The sequence below is a fragment of the Rhinatrema bivittatum genome, chromosome 2 (assembly GCF_901001135.1).
Source record: "Rhinatrema bivittatum chromosome 2, aRhiBiv1.1, whole genome shotgun sequence".
Taxonomy (NCBI): domain Eukaryota; kingdom Metazoa; phylum Chordata; class Amphibia; order Gymnophiona; family Rhinatrematidae; genus Rhinatrema; species Rhinatrema bivittatum.
In genome coordinates this window covers 71,403,291-71,416,258 of record NC_042616.1, presented here as the reverse complement: position 1 = coordinate 71,416,258, position 12,968 = coordinate 71,403,291, and the positions used below count along the sequence as shown (strand labels likewise).

General features: G+C 43.4%; 1 protein-coding gene across 5 annotated transcripts in view; it reads right to left on the bottom strand.

The window, feature by feature from the left end:
- Positions 1-12,968, bottom strand: part of HHATL (hedgehog acyltransferase like) — a 125,204-nt gene that overhangs the window by 48,692 nt on the left and 63,544 nt on the right. For all 5 annotated transcript variants that reach the window (XM_029588332.1, XM_029588331.1, XM_029588330.1 and 2 more), the window contains one exon: positions 7,148-7,319. In XM_029588332.1, the coding sequence (XP_029444192.1) occupies positions 7,148-7,319 (172 nt within the window). The remainder of the gene's footprint in view (positions 1-7,147; positions 7,320-12,968) is intronic.

Sequence of the window (12,968 nt, the reverse complement as noted above, 5' to 3'; positions counted from 1 at the left end):
TATTGATTTCTAAAAATGCCAAATAATGGATATCTGCAATAACAAAAACAAAAAATTCTCTATAACAAAAATCCTGTAGCTTAAATCCACATAAGGATTAAAAAAATCTGACTTTTGCAGTCGACCACAAAGTTGTAGTTCCTGAATTTTTACTTCACCATCATACATCCAAACTATAAACAGCCTATTAAAAAATAAGATGAAAACTCATTCCAAAACTCATAATAAAGCAATTTAAAAGAGACTCTGATAATGCAAACCACTGAACACTACCAATAACATATCATTACTTATAAGAAAGTATCCAATAGAGATATCTCCAATACGTTTTTCTAATACCTCTAATATGGCGTCAGCCACTACAAGACGCCAAGCATGTGCATCCCACAATATCATATAAATAAGGAGCGTCAAAGGACCTGCCTTCTCATAGCAATAAACCGAAATCAAACAATAAATAATAAAGCTACCCCACACCCACCCATTCACAAAAATATACTCCAGTCAATCTCTCGATTGGGTTCCAAAGTATTCCATTCAAAAACAAACCACTGTTCTTTCTGAGTTAACACCTTAGATACTTCCACACTGCAGCTGAATCTGGTTAATCACCAAAAACTTAGTTCTTCAATTACAATATCCAGCAGACTTTCAATGAGTGACTAAGGATGCACCTTCCTTTCCTGTGCGGATAGAACTGATATGTTAAAGTATCTGAAGCCTAATGCAGCATTTTGTCTGTCCAATATATAAGAGTCTGCACAGACACCCTATAACGTACACCACCTTCGATGATAAAGTCATATCTAGCTGGTAACCGATATGTACATTTCAAAGACCTTACATAAAACTGAGCCAATTCACATACATAGGGACAAATTGAACATGACCAGCATTTATACTGACCTAATGGACCCAAGGGTGCCTGTAAGGAAAATGGAAGTAATACAGAATTTAACTGATTTTTCAATGCAAAACTAGGGGAATCTGCAAACAAATGATCACCATTCAAAATAGATCAATGGCGGCATACAATGGATCTAATCTTACCTGCATATGAAGAGAATGGTAGAGCACATATGAGATCCACAATTTTTGCGAGTGTAAGAGTAAGTAGTCTTAATTAGCATATAATGCCTATTTAAAGGCTTTCTTAACACAATAGTGATTTTACTCCTATTTTGAAATTTTTGTGGCATCTCTCCTGAACAAAGCTTTTATTCTTCTACTGATGAGCATATCTGTCGAAGTCTGAGAAATTGATTAATGGGTATTAGGGATGTGAATCGTTTTAGGACGATTAAAATTATCGTCCGATAATTTTAATATCGTCTTAAACCGTTATGGAACACAATACAATACAGATTCTAACGATTTATCGTTATAAATCGTTAGAATCGTGAGCCGGCACACTAAAACCCCCTAAAACCCACCCCCGACCCTTTAAATTAAATCCCCCACCCTCCCGAACCCCCCCCAAATAACTTAAATAACCTGCGGGTCCAGCGGCGGTCCGGAACGGCAGCGGTCCGGAACGGGCTCCTGCTCCTGCATCTTGTCGTCTTCGGCCGGCGCCATTTTCCAAAATGGCGCCGAAAAATGGCGGCGGCCATAGACGAAAAAGATTGGACGGCAGGAGGTCCTTCCGGACCCCCGCTGGACTTTTGGCAAGTCTCGTGGGGGTCAGGAGGCCCCCCACAAGCTGGCCAAAAGTTCCTGGAGGTCCAGCGGGGGTCAGGGAGCGATTTCCCGCCGCGAATCGTTTTCGTACGGAAAATGGCGCCGGCAGGAGATCGACTGCAGGAGGTCGTTCAGCGAGGGTTCCGGCGCCTCGCTGAACGACCTCCTGCAGTCGATCTCCTGCCGGCGCCATTTTCCGTACGAAAACGATTCGCGGCGGGAAATCGCTCCCTGACCCCCGCTGGACCTCCAGGAACTTTTGGCCAGCTTGTGGGGGGCCTCCTGACCCCCACGAGACTTGCCAAAAGTCCAGCGGGGGTCCGGAAGGACCTCCTGCCGTCCAATCTTTTTCGTCTATGGCCGCCGCCATTTTTCGGCGCCATTTTGGAAAATGGCGCCGGCAGAAGACGACAAGATGCAGGAGCAGGAGCCCGTTCCGGACCGCTGCCGGACCGCCGCTGGACCCGCAGGTTATTTAAGTTATTTGGGGGGGGGTTCGGGAGGGTGGGGGATTTAATTTAAAGGGTCGGGGGTGGGTTTTAGGGGGTTTTAATGTGCCGGTTTTTCGATTTTTCGATTTTTCGATTTTTTAACGATTTTTCACGATATTTTACCCCCCCAAACGGCAACAATACGATTCCCTCCCCCTCCCAGCCGAAATCGATCGTTAAGACGATCGAGGACACGATTCACATCCCTAATGGGTATGTTATTCTTCAAATGCTGAGGATGAAAACTATTATAGTGTAACAGCGTGTTCTTATCTGTAGTTTTCTGAAAAATTGTAGTATGCAAAATACCATGCTCCTTATAAATCTTCAAATCTAGAAAAGATATAACCTCCTGATGGTACTGAAAAACAAATTGTAAATTAGGAGCCAGGGTGTTGATCCACTGCGTAAAGCTTTGTAACTGATTCAATGACCCAGAACAAAATGCAAAATATATCATCAATATACCTTTTCCAGATAATTCTATTTTTCCAAAACTCAGACAAATATATATGTTGTTGTTCAAAACGATCAACATATAAACAGGCCATTGACGGGGCCCATCGCGACCTCATCGGGATGTCTCTTAACTTGATGATACAAAATTTGATTTTCAATATAGGTAATTCAACCTGCCCCAGTGCTTCCTCAATAATTCTTCCTGCAGCTTCTTGCAGTATGTTGGTATATAAGGTGGAAATATCCACCATTACCAACCACCGGACGGTACATGTTGAATCAGACACAATTGTCTAATACAATATGAAATGTCCTTAACATAGGACTTGACTTTTGATACACTAAGAGGTGGTTATTGGCAAGCTCTTTTAAACCATAAATTTTTCATTTTTCATTTTGATGCAGTTTTTCCAAATGGACTCAGTCTTGAGATTGATTTGTACTTTTTGGTCTAATTGTTTTTTTTACCTTTTTTTTTTTCTCTTTAATTTCACTAGTAATATATAGGGGTTGTGCTTCCTGGTCATACTTTGGCATACATTAGGCAAAGACGCTATCAGTATTAGGTCGATTTTCCAACATTTTTCTTATGGACTGAATGTTTTTGCCTATAAGAAAATTATTATGTATTTTATTTTATTTTTCTCAGAATCAAAGCTTTTGAAGACTAATGGCAACATAATTTTAGAACAGTTCCATCGTAGAAATTTTATATGAATACCCCCTGATGCAGAACTTCTATTTGAAACATGGGACCATGTTGGGGTTTCCTTCATTGTGTTGCTGCTTCTCTGTGAATCCCTGTGACGTTTTACCAGATAAGTGGTTTTTAACTTGCAAAACTTAAAAAATGTCCTTAGAAAATTAGTGTGAACAATGTTAGCTATGGATTAGCCCTATATTTAATATAAGGAAAATGAAGGCTGTTTACAATAAGCCAGTAGTGTCTATTATGTACACTTAGAAGTGCAGAAAAGCAGAATATAAAAATCTAAATAAATAAATAAATAAATATTATGAGTGCTCTTGAAGTATATTAGATGTGCATATGGATTTCCTGTTCTCGTTTTGTGCTCTTAGTTGTGCCAGAAAATAATAAATCTTTCTGCATATTGATTTTTGTAAAATCCTACCTCAAGATTGGCTCAGATAAATCAAAAAAAGTGAACTTGATTATCTGCATATGATAATAGTGTTTATTTCAATCTAGCCAAACTCTTGATCACTTCTTTGTCAGAATCTACACAGAATGATGTCTATATTCAAACACAATCTGGATAGCAAAGTTAACCAGATAAACTTATCCGGCGAACTTTGGAGGTATATTCAACAGTGCAGTCACACTATTGAATACAGCTGGCTATTTTATCCCTAGATTTATCATTTTGCTATAAAATTGTGAAAAATAGAGCCCGCAATAAAAAAAAAGGCACATGGTTAGGGTAATTTTCATGATACAGCATTGTTATTTTAGCTCAACATGCATTAAACTTATAGCACCTGTGATATTTTCTCATCAGTGAGGATTTTATGTGATTTGGGGTGATGAAAGGTACCCAAAGATGAGATTTGTACATTGTACTCTCGACCTAGCTTGATAGTAGCTAGGTAGAGAGTGCATCAAGCTAGGTCAAGAGTACATTGTACAAATCTCATCTTTTTTATACTTTTCATCACTCCAAATCATAACAAATCTTTACTGATGGTAATTGTGCTGTTTGTACCTCTGACTGTGCATGTAAAACTGCCCCCCAAAAGCTAGCCCACCACCAAACCCTTACCATGAGTTCAGAATGGCCCCTCTTACAGTCGTATAAAAAGTTGCCTAATCTGTATGCCTCCCCAGAGGCTGTCTCTTTCTCTTCTGAAACAGAATTTGCCATATTTATCGCAAATCCCATTTTGGGCATAACGGACAGCATAATGCCAGGAAAAAAGGGGTAGTTATTTCCGGCGTTAAATCCCGTGATAGTGTGCATTATGCTATCGCACGCAATGTTAAGCAGCTCTCATTTTCATAAACTCCTCCCACTTGACAAAATTTTTCAAATTTGCATACACATCTCGTGATCCGTTATTTATCATATGCGTTATGGTGTTATCGTGGGCATTAGGGCCCCTACACCCTCGATAAGGCCCTAACAGGATTTGATAAATGACCCTCTTAATTAGTTAGCCAGCTAACTATTGCTGGCTAACTTTAGGACATCTCTTTGACTCAACCAGACTTAGGGGGTCATTTTTTAAAGCTAGTGCACGCGAAAAGGGACATTTCGCATGCGAAAAGTCCCTTTTCGTGTGCGATAGCTAAAAAGAGGCGGAGTTGGGGTGGCGTCTGCCCCAGAAGAGGAGGAGTCGGGGCGGACGCCACAAAGACAGCATGGATGGCGAAAAGGTAAGGAGCCTTTTCGCTTCCTATTTCGCGCCCACCTTTTATGATGGTGCTATTGGGTGCGAAAGCCGGCAGCAGAGGTGCGATTGCTGCCGGCTTTCGCAGGCCCGCCCCCCGCTTCATCCCCCTGCACCGCGCGATTCACGATGCCACAGTGTTTTAGAAAATATAGGCCTTAGCCAGCTAAGTCATCCAGCTAATTCAGAATATTGCAGTTTGCTGGTTAACTTAGCTGGCCAACTCAACTTCTCCCATTTACGTCTTTGGGCAGCCCCTAGCTTATCAGACTACATTCTAGCCACCTACCTTATTAGCCAGCTAGAATGTAGCCGGATAAGGGCTGAATATAACTGGGTAAGCCATTAGGCGGATAACTATTATCCATCTTAATGACTTTTGAATATGGACCTTTAATGCAACTAAGAACATGCACTCATATTTCTTTCCATTTTTCAAATTTTGCACAGTTTTTGTTTCTCAGAAGACTACAGTTAGACTGAAAGGGGTATGTAATTCAGCTGTGTTAAAATCAGCTGATGACCTGGGCTAATACACTGACTTTAGTGCAGGTGGGTCATTTTAATGCTCGATGTACTAACTAGACAATGCAAAGTCTAATTGTCGCCCGATATCAAATTTGTCATTTCTGGCGCAGTTGCTGGAAAAAGTAGTGCAGATACAGTTGAAGTCTCATATAGAGGATAACAATTTGCTTGATCAGAATCAATTTAAGGTGAATTTTAAAAGCCCAATGTGTGCATTAATTAGGGGATGTGCGAATATGACAGGCTTGTGCACACTGAGCAGATTTTAAAAGCTGCTGAGGTACGCATGTATCTTCCAGAGCACACACATCTTGAAAGCTTTCAAATAGGGGTGAGGGGTTGGTAAGGTCTGGGTGGGGTATGGGCCTTCCGGGACATGAACCTGAGATGTGCACATAAATACTTACATATTCCGTCATGCGCTGATGCCCCTTGCTGCGTAACTTTACTTCTGCAATGGGTGACGTGTAAGTTAAAAAATAAAGAAAAATAGAACTGTGGGGTTTTAAGGGGTGGGGCTAACTGGCGGGGAATGAAGGCTATTAACTAGGGGCATTTGGAGAACCTGTATCTTAACAGGGTGAACTGGGAATGAACTGGGAAAACTGGGAATAGTGTGGGCGCGTGCCCCTTTTACAATCTCCGATTTATGTGGTAGAAGCAGCATTTGTGTGCACATAACCTCTTTAAATTTGGTGCATAAATGCACACAGCCAGGCTATTTTATAACATGCACACATATGCGCATGTATGTTATAAAATGGCTGCATCCCTGGGCACAGGCCGACATATGTGCACAAATGTGTGCACGCATGCCAGTTTGAAAGTTACCATCCTTGTTTTTGACCTGTGCATGGTACTGAGCATTGCTCCTCTCTATAGTGGATGTCTTCCATAGGGGGTTTGACTGTGGGACAGAATTCTGGACACTCATAGATTGAGCGTCAATTTTCCCTACCCGCACTGACAGCCACCTCTCCTGTGCACCCGATGCCGAGGAGGTGCTAGGTATAAAAAATTTTCCCTAGCATCTCCTTTTTAGCGCGACCCCTAATTTAAATATTGCATCGCTCCCAGGAGAGGTGGCTGGGCGTGCATGACTCCTTTAATAACATCAATGATAGGAAAACAAGTTCACAAAAACATTGTAGATCAGGTCAGGTATCCTAAGGGCTTTTTCCATTTGATACCGATGGGCAAAATGCTGCATCTAGGACATCTTATTGAGAGATTGTTGTACACGTTGCTCAGTTCTTTGGGCATGGTTTACTAAGGCTTTTTTCCTATTATCTGTGTATAGGACATCAAGCCTCAGCACTGCAAAGAGAAGGTGGCTTGTGTCCTCATAAAATGCATAGTCTTATTGTGTTCCCTTTGTTATGGCTCTGCTGACAATGGCCATGTGACAGGCAAATGTACTGATGAATATCTGGTATGTTCCCCTATTTAAATTAGACATAAATAAGAATTCAGAGGAGGCTGGGCCTGCCAACCTACTTGCGCCAAGGAGCTGAATCATGTACAACAAATAAAGAAAAGCACAGCGGGAGGGGGAGTTTGTTGTTTGCCTTGTGACTCACCCACTGCCCAGTCCGACGCACGATTCACAACCTTCAGGTCAGATGGTATGGTCAGGATATAGAGGAAATGGAAAAGCACATCCACCAGAATAATGGCCCCCAAATGGACAACAGCACGGACTTGGATGTCCCACATCTCGTTTTCTTTACGGGTCACGTCGCTGGTATTAATCTGTTGGCAGAAGTAAACAAGTGTAAAAAGTGCATACCACAGGCATTGCAGGAAGGTGGATTTTCCTTCAGTCATCTCTTCCCTCCCCCTCTCCAGCCCCACAAAAGGTCAGTGGTGTTGACAGACATTGAAGAAATGAGAGCATGGACTCCTGCTGCTTCTTCCTTTCTCTGGCAGGAGCAGCAGCAGCAGCATAGGTTCTCCTCCTCTCACTCTCTGGCAGCAGTGGTGGGAGCCATGGCACAAACTCTTGCTGTACCTCTTACTCTTCTGCCAAGCCCTCCTGTGCCTTGTGCATTCGGTGCAGCTGCTTCAGTAAGGGCGCGCAGCCACGCATGCGCACAGCCACGTGAACACTGATGTGTAAGGACATGCATACAGCTCTCGCTGTAGGGAAAACACGCCTAACCATGGGAAACGGTAAACATTGAAAGAGGCATTTAAACCATGAGTAGGAAAGGTCTCAACTAATTTTGGAGGGTTGGGGAGGTTCCCTAACCTTTACAATGTTTCAAAAAAAAAATCACAGTTTTTCAAAAACAAAAACATTTCTAAGCATAGCACTGGAAGCGATTCTATTGTAATCCTCCCAAAGCCACTATGTGTGGGGTGGGGGAGATAAACGTAATAATACCAGGGCTGCGGATGCTGGGACAGCACCTTCAGCCTCAGCTTCTGCTGCCTGACATTTGTTGGACTCTCTGCTGGCTCCCTCAATCTCAGGCCCTCCTGTCTGCCTGAATTCTCTCTTCCCGCCCATGCTGCTGTGGTTCAGTCCTCCTGTGACATCATCATCAGGGCGACAGACCTTTAACCGAAGGGGCACGTGTCCTCGATGCACGCACGAAGGAGCACAGACAGAGGAGCCTGCCCCCTTTGCTTGCCCCCTTCATGCATGCTAAGCGTGCACCTCAAACTCTGTCTTATGCTTTTTCAGATTTCTGATCTGATGACTCTCAAGTATCATGGCTACTGCCACCATTGAAGAAGTTACTGCCAAGAATGCCTCTCATTTAGTAAGACTATTCCAATCGTACTTGGAAAGGGCAGGTATGGCCCAGACTTGCTCAAACATCGTATGAGACCCATCTCAAACAGATATGCTCTTATTTGCAGTCTTCACACTCATTATTGGTTTCTACTAATAGACTTAGTTTTTGGGTACTTGCCAGGTTCTTATGGCCTGGATTGGCCATTGTTGGAAACAGGATGCTGGGCTTGATGGACCCTTGGTCTGACCCAGTATGGCATTTTATTATGTTCTTATGTACTATGTTACTATTTCTATTAGTTAATGCAGTCTATTTAAAAACAAAATCTTCTGCTGACCTTTGACTCCCCAATTGTCTCTGTATAACTGAATCTTGGTTAAAAGATCATGATGTTTCCACCTTGAACCTTTGTTGTCCTCCCCCAGCTAGTCCTATGTTTTTTAATCCCATATACAGCACAGGGGAGGTGGTTTAGTAGTTTTCATTAAAAGTCATCTTAACTTTTTAAAAGTTGAATATGCTGCACCACTTCCATATGAGATTTTCTTGTTAAAATGCAATACTGTAAATATCTGTCTGACTTACTGCGCCCCTGTCTTACTTGCCTGTAATTCCTCACCATTCATTGAATTACTTATCAATGCAAATTTTGATTTAAGCAGATCATCTCTGTTCCCATCCACAAAGCTGGACACTCCTTAGCTTTGATCTTCCTGAATTATTCTATCTATTCCATTTCCAATGCGGATGTCTCTTGGTCAAACCATTCCTTGATCTCCTTCTCACTGATCTCTTCTCATCTAAATGATGTAAACTTGCCCCGCTTTTCCACTATCGTTAAATGGGGTTGTATCGACCTAGAAGAATTTCACTCCCTATTTATATCCCTCCTAGATTCTCCCTGCCAAGACTCCCCTGATGAAGAACTAACACTGAGATAAATCCTCGAATGATACCCTGGACAAGCTAACCCCCAAACTTAACCAGCCGGCAGCTGAAGGAGAGAGTGCTGGCGACAGAAGGAGAGGCCCATCTTCCGTGTCTGAGGGTGCGTACCCGCGCACAGCTTCTGCTCCCTCCCCCCCAAGCAGGAGGTTTGGTGGGCTGTATGACCCGAAGGTAGCAGGAGACCCACGGCACCAGAGTGGAACTCATACCGCCACGGCTCAAAGATAGCAGGAGGCCCACAGGACTATGGTGGAGCTCATCCCGCCACAGCCCGATGACAACAGGAGAACATGTGTGTGAGCATGTATGTATGTGTGAATGAATGAAAGCCTGTGTTTGTCTGAGAGGCTGTTTGTGTGTGCATGTGTCTGTGTAAGATCCTATATGTATGTGTGCCTGTGTGAAAGCCTGAGTGTGTGTGTGACTGTGTAAGAGCCTATGGGGTAGATTTTCAAAGGGTTATGGGTGTAACCCCCGGAAAACCTACCCCAAACCCCCCCTGCGCGCGCCGAGACTATCTTGCATAAGCTGCCAGCGTGCGCAAAGACTCGGGACACGCATAAGTCCCGGGGCTTTCCTGGGGGGGGGCGTGTCACGGCCAGCGCGTCATCAGGGGCGTGTTGGGGGCATGTCGCAGACGGCACATCATGAGGGGCGTTCCGGGGGCGGGGATGCGGGCGTGGTTCCGGCCCGGGGGCCTGGCCACGGCCTCTGGACCTGCCCCCGGACCGGAACATGGTGTGCCAGCAGCCGGCCCGGCGCGCGCAAGTTACGCACAAGTGGCAGAAAGAGCTGATTCCTGTGGGCCCATCATTTTTAATGGAAAGCACAAAGAAGTTATAGTAACCTGCTGGCTGCAGATCTCAAATTGTAAGTAAAGTTGATATTACACCTAAATTGCCCAAGCAAGAGAGCAACACCGTATAATTAAGAATAACAAAGGCTGATGGTTATAATCAAATAATATCAAAATTAACTTATTACCAATGTCAAAGCCTCAATGGGACAAAAGCTTGAAAGCCTGGGTGTGTGAGCCATCCGGAGCTCAAATTGAAAGTGATCTAATACTTTATGCTCATTGATAAATTCCTGAAATTGTTTTGAAACTATCCTTTCAATTACTTTGACTTGAAACAGGAGGGAGAAAACTGAAGTAAGTTTTGGAACAAAACTAAGGGAAAAAAAAAAAAAAGGTAGGGGGGAAAGGGCGGGGAAGGTAGGAGGAGGTAGGGGAAGGGAAGGAAAGGTGGGGTGGGGGGGTTAGGGAACGGGGGAAGGCAGCGCGGCTCGGCGCGGGCTCGGCATGAGCAAGGTGCACAATTGTGCACCCCCTTGCACGCGCATGTTATAAAATCGGGCATGCGCTCCTTTTAAAATCTACCCCATTGTGTTTAAGAAGTGGTATGAGACTTATGATTGTAACGTTCAAAAGGGTGTTTGATCACTCTGTGGTTGTCGAAATTGGTGACAAACCTAAATAAGTGAATCTAAAAATTATTCATCCATGGTATATATATGAGCACTCAGTAGCATATCGAACAATCATGTTTCCCTTATGTATGGCTCTGGATACATTTTGATATCTTTAACATAAGGCATAGGGGTGACCTGCACAGGACAGCAGTTAGTACCAAAAGAAACTTGCTGGGCAGACTGGATGTACCATTTGGACTTTTTCTACTGACAATACTACATTACTATGTTACTATTCTGATAGTTTACATTTTGTGTATATTTTACCAGCTAATTTATGCACAATGTTATAAAATCACCCTCACAATGCACTTTGATAAATTGGCCCCTTAGAAAAATAGAATTCAGCTTCCCTACTGTCAAGGTTGTTCATCTTTTCTTACCTTCTATGGGACTTTTTATTGCTTTGAACAATTTTCCCTCAGCAGTCTTGTGTTTTAAATCTAAGCATTATCCTTGTCCCTCTCTGGATCAATGACAGACAGTCTTGTTTATCATATTTCTTAAAGCCCGCAGAGAACACTGCCAGGGTGCAGGAATCAAATAGCGTGCACAGTGTCCTTTCTGGAATTCCCACATAGGTAAAGAAGCATGACTATTTTTTTTAAATGTTATTTTGTTTTATTTAGGGATTCGGGCAACATGTCAACACACAACTAAAATTAAATTAGCAAAACTGCCTATGAATAATTCATAGAGCTAATCCAGCTATTCATCATATGGAGAAAGTAGTTCATCACAGAACTAAGCTAGGGAAGAGCTAATTCAGCAAAGTACAATGATGTACAGTTTAACATCCAAAAACTGAAAACATTAATACAGCTTCTTTACAGTCCTTGGGTAGCTTTATAAGTAACTTCCACCGCTTTTGTGTGGAGGAGGTGCCCTGGTGGCCAGAGCAGCAGACTGCAAGCCAGGGTTCAAATCCCACTCATGCTTCCTGTGATCTTGGGCAAGTTGCTTCACTCTCCCTTGCTCCAGGTACAATCTTAGGGGAATATTTACTAAGCCGCGAGAAATATGATGGGGCAAAGTTTAGCTGGCGCCATTTTGGTAAATAACAGCAGCCAGCCCGGAGCCTAAGGGGCACATTGGACCCCACTAGACTAACAGAGACACTAGGATTAACAGGGACCACCAGGTATGACCAAGAGGGGGGTAGCTTTTAGTGGGGAGGGATGGCTGGTATTGACAGAGGGGTTGGGAAGAGGGGGATGACTTCTGTAGAAAGATGAGGGATATGGGAAAGGGGCAGGGGGTTGCCACATGATGGTCATTTCTATTTTTTCACTTTTCCCCTCCCTTCTGGGCCATCTCTACAGGTGGTAGGGGATCTTTGACACATTGCAGGGGGGGGGAGGGGTTTATTTTGGGCCAGCGGGGCCTTTTAAAAAGATGGCAGCCCCGAGGAAAGGGGGTCGCATCTTACGATGTTTTTGCCTTTCCCTGCGGTATTTTTTCTAGTGGAATTGTTCCATGCAACAAAAATATCACAGGAAGCCGCCGCGATATTTACTGCAGAGGGGAAAAATACCGCAGGGACAATCCCCCGCAGTATTCTTCCATGTCCTCTGATCATTTTCCCTTCCCATGATAAAATATTGTGGCATGGACCCCTCTTATACTGTAAGCCCTCTAGGAACCAGAAAATACTTACAGTACCTTAATGTAATCAGCTTTTAAGTGACTGAGAAGTCATAAAAAGTGGAATATAAACTTTAAAAAAAGTAATCCATACATTTACTTATAGCCCCAAGAATTCTAAACCTTACATACAGGAGGGGAGGGGGAGGGCGGATTACCCTTGTCAAAACTACTTACCCGGGTAATATGACTTGGCTGAAAGTTTCCCTGCTTTCCACAGGCCTCCATCATGTGTATACTTATAGCCGGGTTAAATAAAGGCATTCCCATGGGCATATTTAGGTCAGGAGAGTATGCATTCGATTTTCAAATGCACGTGCACTATTTTGCGCCTCCTTTTCACCCTCCACCCCCAGGATTGCAAACTGGCTCCAGATTTTCAGGATAGGTTGATCCAGGCCTGCTTTAACTCCCCTGCATGCAGGTACTTATAGCTTTGCTCTACTTAGGGAATGCAATAGGGTAATCAGAATAAATTACAGCATGCAATGGGGTAAAACCAGGACTGGATCAACCTGAAAATCTGGAGCCTGCTGGCAACCCTACCCCTTCCCCCCCAGCTGTCTGAACAAATAGCTGCTTTTAGTGCACA